The 9,232-nt window shown below is 50.2% G+C and overlaps 2 protein-coding genes across 3 annotated transcripts in view; one reads left to right on the plus strand and one right to left on the minus strand.

Moving 5' to 3' along the window:
* Window positions 1–2,371, plus strand: part of LOC129715258 (uncharacterized) — a 28,706-nt gene extending 26,335 nt beyond the window's left edge. For both annotated transcript variants that reach the window (XM_055665115.1, XM_055665116.1), the window contains one exon: window positions 969–2,371. Coding sequence is in view for 1 of the 2 variants with exons in the window: in XM_055665116.1 (XP_055521091.1) it covers window positions 969–1,009 (41 nt within the window). In the remaining variant the exon portion in view is untranslated. The remainder of the gene's footprint in view (window positions 1–968) is intronic.
* Window positions 2,372–4,204: 1,833 nt separating this feature from the next.
* Window positions 4,205–7,552, minus strand: LOC129715254 (uncharacterized). Its single transcript, XM_055665111.1, has 2 exons — window positions 6,961–7,552; window positions 4,205–4,653 (listed from the first exon to the last, which is right to left on the minus strand). Exons 1-2 carry the CDS (start codon window positions 7,544–7,546, stop codon window positions 4,415–4,417), a joined length of 825 nt encoding a protein of 274 aa, XP_055521086.1. The 5' UTR covers window positions 7,547–7,552; the 3' UTR covers window positions 4,205–4,414.
* Between the last annotated feature and the right edge of the window lie 1,680 nt (window positions 7,553–9,232).

A 9,232-nucleotide genomic window follows, 5' to 3' on the forward strand; every position in this document is an offset into this window, starting at 1 on the left:
GCGAGTGGTATGTTAGCTTTCATTACAAAAGGATTTGAGTATAGGAGCAGGGAGGTTCTACTGCAGTTGTACAGGGTCTTGGTGAGACCACACCTGGACTATTGCGTACAGTTTTGGTCTCCTAATCTGAGCAAGGACATTATTGCCATAGAGGGAGTACAGAGAAGGTTCACCAGACTGATTCCTGGGATGTCAGGACAGTCTTATGAAGAAAGACTGGATAGACTTGGTTTATACTCTCTAGAATTTAGGAGATTGAGAGGGGATCTTGTAGAAACTTACAAAATTCTTAAGGGGTTGGACAGGCTAGATGCAGGACGATTGTTCCCGATGTTAGGGAAGTCCAGGACAAGGGGTCACAGCTTAAGGATAAGGGGGAAATCCTTTAAAACCGAGATGAGAAGAACTTTTTTCACACAGGGAGTGGTGAATCTCTGGAACTCTCTGCCACAGAGGGTAGTTGAGGCCAGTTCATTGGCTATATTTAAGAGGGAGTTAGACGTGGCCCTTGTGGCTAAAGGGATCAGGGGGTATGGAGAGAAGGCAGGTACAGGATACTGAGTTGGATGATCAGCCATGATCATATTGAATGGCGAATGGTGCAGGCTCGAAGGGCCGAATGGCTTCTACTCCTGCACCTAATTTCTATGTTTCTATGTTTCCTGAACCAAATCCAGATAGGATCAGAACACCAACGCTGGCCACATACCTCTGATGCTCAAAGTGGGAGAACTAAACAAGCTACATACGCTCCCATTTCTAATACAGTCCGTACCAAGTCATGAAGATTTGGAATCTGATGTTTAGATAAAGTGTATATCCAGCGTAGCTTGCGTGTAACAAACAGCTAGGGGGAGAGAGCCGGGGGGTTTAGTTAGTGAATGCTGTGGGACAAGGCTGTCTGTTGATGATGCTTCCTGGCTGGCTGTAACCACTAACCCGTCATTCCCATTACCTTGCCTCCACAGAAATGTTGATCCCAGGGCAAAGTACCACGTTTGTGTTCTAAAGTCACGGGGATTGTAGGCATCCGGATTACCATCACACAAACCCAACAACTCTGGTGAGATAATAAAATGGTGGTGAATTCAGAATAATCACGGACAGACTTTGTCACATAGAAACATAGAAACATAGAAAATAGGTGCAGGAGTAGAGGCCATTCGGCCCTTCGAGCCTGCACCATTCGCCATTCAATATGATCATGGCTGATCATCCAACTCAGTATCCCGTACCTGCCTTCTCTCCATACCCCCGATCCCTTTAGCTACAAGGGCCACATCTAACTCCCTCTTAAATATAGCCAATGAACTGTGGCCTCGACTACCCTCTGTGGCAGAGAGTTCCAGAGGTTCACCACTCTCTGTGTGAAAAAAGTTCTTCTCATCTCAGTTTTAAAGGATTTCCCCCTTATCCTTAAGCTGTGACCCCTTGTCCTGGACTTCCCCAACACCGGGAACAATCTTCCTGCATCTAGCCTGTCCAACCCCTTAAGAATTTTGTAAGTTTCTATAAGATCCCCTCTCAATCTCTTAAATTCTAGAGAGTATAAACCAAGTCTATCCATCTTTCTTCATAAGACAGTCCTGACATCCCAGGAATCAGTCCGGTGAACCTTCTCTGCACTCCCTCTATGGCAATAATGTCCTTCCTCAGATTTGGAGACCAAAACTGTATGCAATACTCCAGGTGTGGTCTCACCAAGACCCTGTACAACTGCAGTAGAACCTCCCTGCTCCTATACTCAAATCCTTTTGCTATGAAAGCTAACATACCATTTGCTTTCTTTACTGCCTGCTGCACCTGCATGCCTACCTTCAATGACTGGTGTACCATGACACCCAGGTCTCGCTGCATCTCCCCCTTTCCTAGTCGGCCACCATTTAGATAATAGTCTGCTTTCCTGTTTTTGCCACCAAAATGGATACACAAAGGACAGCCCAGAGGCTAGCAGAAGATTTAATAGGACAGACTCAGCGTGATTAGTATATGGAATGAGGGGGCAAAGGTTGAGGCAGGTACAATAACAATTTCAAAAACACTTGGACAGGTTCATAAGTCACGGTGGCGCAGCGGTAGAGTTGCTGCCTTACAGCATAATGCAGCGCCAGAGACCCAGGTTCGATCCCGGCTACGGGTGCTGTCTGTATGGAGTTTGTACGTTCTCCCTGTGATCGGTGTGGGTTTTCTCCGAGATCTTCGGTTTCCTCCCACACTCCAAAGACCCACAGGTTTGTAGATTATGTAAAAATTGTCCAGTATAAAAAATGGTCCAACTTCCAGTGCTGAGTGATGCTCTACCTAGAGCTTTTCAGCGAACTACATCCAGATCCAGATACATAGGAAGTGATCAGAGGGATATGGGCTAAATATGGGCTAATGGAACGAGGTTAGAAAACATAGAAACATAGAAATTAGGTGCAGGAGTAGGCCATTCGGCCCTTCGAGCCTGCACCATTCGCCATTCAATATGATCATGGCTGATCATTCAACTCAGTATCCCGTACCTGCCTTCTCTCCATACCCCCTGATCCCTTTAGCCACAAGGGCCACATCTAATTCCCTCTTAAATATAGCCAATGAACTGTGGCCTCAACTACCCTCTGTGGCAGAGAGTTCCAGAGATTCACCACTCTGTGTGAAAAAAAAGTTCTTCTCATCTCGGTTTTAAAGGATTTCCCCCTTATCCTTAAGCTGTGACCCCTTGTCCTGGACTTCCCTAACATCGGGAACAATCTTCCTGCATCTAGCCTGTCCAACCCCTTAAGAATTTTGTAAGTTTCTACAAGATCCCCTCTCAATCTCCTAAATTCTAGAGAGTATAAACCAAGTCTATCCAGTGTTTCTTCATAAGACTGGATGGGGTATGTTAGTCGGCATGGATGTTGGGCCGAAGGGCCAGTGTCTGTACTGTATGCCTCGACACACTGTCCGGTGAAGTTACTAGGGTTGGACTTGGGGAGGAAGGTATACATGTGACTAAGCACAGTGACATTCTTTGCATACACCCCCCTCACATCGCCTATTCCTTCGCACCCTAGATGCTGCCTCACCCGCTGCGTTTCTACACCATTTTTGTCTACCACCAACATATGAACCTGTCTTTGCCGTCTGACCCCTTCAATATGCCTCTCTCATATCTCTCATCCGTCCTACCCAAGTAAACCCAATCTCTGCCACCTCATAACTGAACCAGACACCATCCTGGTGAATCTGCTCTGCACTCTCTCCACCACAATCGTACCCATCCTGTAGCTGGGAAGCTGTAATGTCATAGGTGGACAAAAATGCTGGAGAAACTCAGTGGGTGCAGCAGCATCTATGGAGAGAAGGAAATAGGCAACGTTTCGGGCCAAAACCCTTCTTCAGACTGATGTAGGATGGGGAACGGGGGAGGGGGGGAGAAGAAAGGAGAAAGGAAGAGCAGTAGCCCTGAGGACTGAGGGAGAGCTGAGAAGGGGAGGAGACAGCAAGGGCTACCGGAAATTGGAGAATTCAATGTTTATGCCACTAGGGTGCAGACGGCCCAAGCGGAATATGAGGTGCTGCTCCTCCAATGTCCGGTGGTGCTCACTCTGGCCATGGAGGAGGCCCAGGACAGAGGTCGGATTGGGAATGGGAGGGGGAGTTGAAGTGCTGAGCCACCGGGAGATCAGGTTGGTTAATGTTGACCGAGCGGAGGTGTTCGGCGAAACGATCGCCCAACCTCCGCTTGGTCTCACCGATGTAGATCAGCTGACATCTAGAGCAGCGGACCCAATAGATGAAGGTGGAGGAGATACAGGTGAACCTCTGTCGCAACTGGAACGACTGCTTGGGTCCTTGAACGGGAGTAGTGGGGGGAGGTAAAGCGACAAGTGTAGCATTTCCTGCGGTTGCAAGGGAAAGTGCCCGGGGAGGGGGTGGTGCGGGTGGGAAGGGAAGAATTGACCAGAGAGTTAAGGAGGGAGTGGTCTTTGTGGAAACAGACAGGGGGGGGAGGGGGAGATGGGAAGATGTGGCGAGTGGTGGGATCACTTTGGAGGAGGCGAAAATGACAGAGGACTATTTGTTGTATGTGACGGCTGTAATGTCATGACCTTGTCTGGAGTCCACCGAGTGAGCCAAGGACATTGACGGCCTTGATATTACCAGCCCGAGTACAAAGTGTTCACTGATTGCCCCCAAACATCTGAAACCCTGAATACAAAACCAAGACCTGCCCTTCTGGCCAACACAGTATTTATTGCGATTGAAGTGAACGTCAGAAGGGACCAACTGTTGTACAGTAAACACGCACTTTTCTCAGAAAGTTGATGATTTAAAATTCACGGGACGTGGTGCATAAATGATGCAGTCAAGTCCGTCATCTCCAGCTGACGGAAAGGGCCGGCCGTGGGAAGACACCGAATGTGCCGTCGTGGTCAGCACAGCCCTAACTCCAACATCCTCCACAGTGAGACCCGCTGAAATAGTCAGACACATAGTCGCTCATGCGCCGGGCCTCCGCCTCCGCCTCTGTCTCTGCCTCCGCCTCCCTCTCCTGCCCCGGGCACTGGAACACGAAGATCTCGGCGCAACATTTCCCCAGCGATGGTTCTTCCTTCTGCAGACGCCCCTTCTCAGCCAGCGCATCGTCGACCCCGTCAATAATGGCCACAAGGTTGGACCTGCCTGGTGACACAAGACATGTTGACAGAGAGCCGCGTCTGTAATAGAACTATGGGCTAATGGAACAAGGTTAGATACATAGAAAATAGGTGCAGGAGTAGAGGCCATTCGGCCCTTCGAGCCTGCACCATTCGCCATTCAATATGATCATGGCTGATCATCCAACTCAGTATCCCGTACCTGCCTTCTCTCCATACCCCCTGATCCCCTTAGCCACAGGGGCCACATCTAACTCCATCTTAAATATAGCCAATGAACTGTGTGGCCTCAACTACCTTCAGTGGCAGAGAATTCCACAGATTCACCACTCACTGTGTGAAAAAAAAAATTCTCATCTTGGTCCTAAAAAAACTTCCCCCTTATCCTTAAGCTGTGACCCCTTGTCCTGGACTTCCCCAACATTTGGAACAATCTTCCTGCATCTAGCCTGCCCAACCCCTTAAGAATTTTGTACATTTCTATAAGATCCCCTCTCAATCTCCTAAAGTCTAGAGAGTATAAACCAAGTCTATCCAGTCTTTCTTCATAAGACAGTCCTGACATCCCAGGAATCAGTCTGGTGAACCTTCTCTGCACTCCCTCTATGGCAATAATGTCCTTCCTCAGATTTGGAGACCAAAACTGTACGCAATACTCCAGGTGTGGTCTCACCAAGACCCTGTACAACTGCAGTAGAACCTCCCTGCTCCTAGACTCAAATCCTTTTGCTATGAAAATGCTAACATACCATTGGCTTTCTTCACTGCCTGCTGCACCTGCATGCCTACCTTCAATGACTGGTGTACCATGACACCCAGGTCTCGCTGCATCTCCCCCTTTCCCAATCGGCCACCATTTAGATAATAGTCTGCTTTCCTGTTTTTGCCACCAAAATGGATAACCTCACATTTATCCACATTATACTGCATCTGTCAAACATTTGCCCACTCACCCAGCCTATCCTGGTCACCTTGCAGTCTCCTAGCATCCTCCTCACAGCTCCTCCTCATGTCCTTCCTCAGATTAGGAGACCAAAACTGTAGACAATACTCCAGGTGTGGCCTCACCAAGACCCTGTACAACTGCAGTAGAAGTTGTTTAAGAGGGAAATGCAGATGCTGGAGAATCGAAGGTTACACAAAAAAGCTGTAGAAACTCAGCGGGGTGCAGCAGCATCTATGGAGTGAAGGAAATAGGCAACGTTTCGGGCCGAAACCCTTCTTCAGACTGATCGGGGGCGGGGGTGGGTGGGGACAGGAAAGGGAAAAGGAGTCGTCGATGTAGCGGAGGTAGAGGTCGGGGATGGGGCCCTGGTATGTATTGAACAAGGATTGCTCAACGTAACCTACAAATAGGCAGGCATAGCTGGGGCCCATGCGTGTGCCCATAGCTACGCCTTGTATTTGGAGGAAATGGGAGGAGTCGAATGTGAAGTTATTGAGGGTGAGGACCAGCTCCGCTAGGCGGAGGAGAGTGTCAGTGGCTGGGTATGGGTTGCTTCTCTGGTCGAGGAAGAACCGGAGGGCTTTGAGACCATCGTGGTGGGGGGATGGAGGGGGTGTAGAGTGATTGGACGTCCATGGTGAAGATGAGGGGGTGAGGGCCTAGAGAATCGGGGAATGCGCGGAGAGACGGAGAGTGTCTGAGGTGTCTTGAACATAGGTAGGGAGGGATTTAACCATGGGTGATAGGATGGAGTCAAGGTATTTGGAAATGAGTTCGGTGGGGCACGAACAGGCAGAGACAATGGGTCTTCCGGGACAGTCAGGTTTGTGGATTTTAGGGAGAAGGTAAAATCGGGCTGTGCGGGGCTGGGGAACGATGAGGTTGGAGGCTCGGTCGGGTAGGGCATTGGAGTGGATGAAGTTGATGATGGTGCTGGAGATGGTGGCCTGGTGCTCGTCAGTGGGGTCATGGTCCAGGGGTAAGTAGGAGGAGGTGTCCGATAGTTGGCGCGTGGCCTCAGCTTTGTAGAGATCGGCGCGCCAGACTACCATGGCACCTCCCTTGTCAGCGGGTTTGATAACCAAATCTGGGTTGTTGCGGAGTGAGTCGATGGCAGAACGTTCCTGTGGTGAGAGATTGGAGTGAGACAGGGGAGTGGAGAAGTTGAGGCGGTTGATGTCCCGACGGCACTCCTTTTCCCTTTCTTGTCCCCACCCACCCCCGCCCCCGATCAGTCTGAAGAAGGGTTTCGGCCCGAAACGTTGCCTATTTCCTTCGCTCCATAGATGCTGAGTTTCTCCAGCTTTTTTGTGTAACCTGCAGTAGAAGTTGTACAGTACAGTAATCCCGCTCTTTACCTTTCACGGACGGACACCGGTCACCTACCTATTCTCAAGGTTAAGTAGTTGAGGTAGAGGTGATACAGAGAGTCGCGGGAGCCAGTCAGTCGCTGCCCGTCCAAGGAGCAGCGGTGGTAAAGGACAGACAAGGTGGCGGGTTTGCGGACACACACGCACCACAGGTAGAAGATGCAGGGCAAGATCCAGACACAAGGCAGACACCACATGCAGTGGGGACACATCGGGCAGGGCGCTGAGCCTATAGACATCAAGCACACCAGAGCCCACAGGCAGCAGAGCCAAGGCAGGGCGCTGAGCATGATGAGGCCGGCGTCTATCAAACATTCCCGTAGCAGAGCGGACCCTGACAACGTGCCCTCCCCTGCCCGCTGCCGGCTGTACCAGTACAGGCGGCTACACAGACCACCACACACAGACAGTACACACCAGGCAGCCGTCCAGCCACACAGCCGGGCGCGGCTCATGTACATCTGCTCGTACCTGAGCTGCAGCTCCTCACCTGCCCTCAGGTGAGTCAAACACCTGCCGGCTCGCTGCTCGTCTGTCAGCGAGCGGATGATGATTGATCCCCTTAGTGGGCGAACCTGCTGGCTGTCGGCGCTGGACTCCATACTGCCCGTCTGCCTGTCTGCCCGCCCGCCGTGCTCGCAGCCTCACCACAGAGCTACAATCTGACAGCCAAGGTCGCCACGTCCTCGGCGCTGGCAAGCTCAACATAGGAAATAGGTGCAGGTTTAGAGGCCATTCGGCCCTTCGAGCCTGCACCATTCACCATTCAATATGATCATGGCTGATCATCCAACTCAGTATCCTGTACCTGCCTTCTCTCCATACCCCCAGATGCCTTTAGCCACAAGGGCCACATCTAACTCCCTCTTAAATATATAACCATATAACAATTACAGCACGGAAACAGGCCATCTCGGCCCTACAAGTCCCCCCTCAATCTTCTAAATTCCAGCGAGTGCAAGCCGAGTCGATCCAGTCAGTGCGATTTGAGAATACCCGCTTTGCACAGAGAACCAAGTGTGGGCCTTGCTGTGGAGGGAGAGGGTGAGGGCAGGCAGGGCGAATAGAATACCTCCACATTGACACAGCGTGGAAAGACCTGGTCTGCGGAACCGCGTTGATGCAGTAATTCAGTGTCGAGCGACATGCGCCGGAGGTAAGAAAGAATTGCAGATGCTGGTAAAATCGAAGGTAGACACAAAATACTGGAGTAACTCAGCGGGTGAGGCAGCATCTCTGGAGAGAAGGAATGTGGCCGACTAGGAAAAGGGGAGATGCAGCGAGACCTGGGTGTCATGGTTCACCAGTCATTGAAAGTAGACATGCAGGTGCAGCAGGCAGTGAAGAAAGCCAATGGTATGTTAGCTTTCATAGCAAAAGGATTTGAGTATAGGAGCAGGGAGGTTCTACTGCAGTTGTACAGGGTCTTGGTGAGACCACACCTGGAGTATTGCGTACAGTTTTGGTCCTCAAATCTGAGGAAGGACATTATTGCCATAGAGGGAGAGCAGAGAAGGTTCACCAGACTGATTCCTGGGATGGCAGGACTTTCATATGAAGAAAGACTGGATAGACTCGGCTTGTACTCGCTAGAATTTAGAAGGTTGAGGGGGGATCTTATAGAAACGTACAAAATTCTTAAGGGGTTGGACAGGCTAGATGCAGGAAGATTGTTCCCGATGTTGGGGAAGTCCAGAACAAGGGGTCACAGTTTAAGGATAAAGGGGAAATCATTTAGGACCGAGATGAGGAAAACTTTTTTCACACAGAGAGTGGTGAATCTCTGGAACTCTCTGCCACAGAAGATAGTTGAGGCCAGTTCATTGGCTATATTTAAGAGGGAGTTAGATGTGGCCCTTGTGGCTAAAGTGATCAGGGGGTATGGAGAGAAGGCAGGTACAGGATACTGAGTTGGAAGATCAGCCATGGTCATATTGAATGGCGGTGCAGGCTCGAAGGGCCGAATGGCCTACTCCTGCACCTAATTTCTATGTAAAATGCTGGAGTAACTCAGCGGGTGAGGCAGCATCTCTGGAGAGAAGGAATGGGCGACGTTTCAGGTGGAGATTCCACCATTTCGTGTCTAACCTCAGACTTTCAATGGGTAGGCTGTGAAATCGGGGTTATATCCCTTAGCTCATGGGAGAACGGTCCAGTAATCTGAAGTTGCTCCTCCTTCTTGTGTATGGCGTGCACAGCCTAAGTCGGACAACTTGGTCTATTTGATCTTATTTGATTGTACACAAAAATAGGACGTACATGGTAAATGGTAGGGAATTGAAGAATGC

The sequence above is a fragment of the Leucoraja erinacea genome, unplaced genomic scaffold (assembly GCF_028641065.1).
Source record: "Leucoraja erinacea ecotype New England unplaced genomic scaffold, Leri_hhj_1 Leri_107S, whole genome shotgun sequence".
Classification (NCBI taxonomy): domain Eukaryota; kingdom Metazoa; phylum Chordata; class Chondrichthyes; order Rajiformes; family Rajidae; genus Leucoraja; species Leucoraja erinaceus.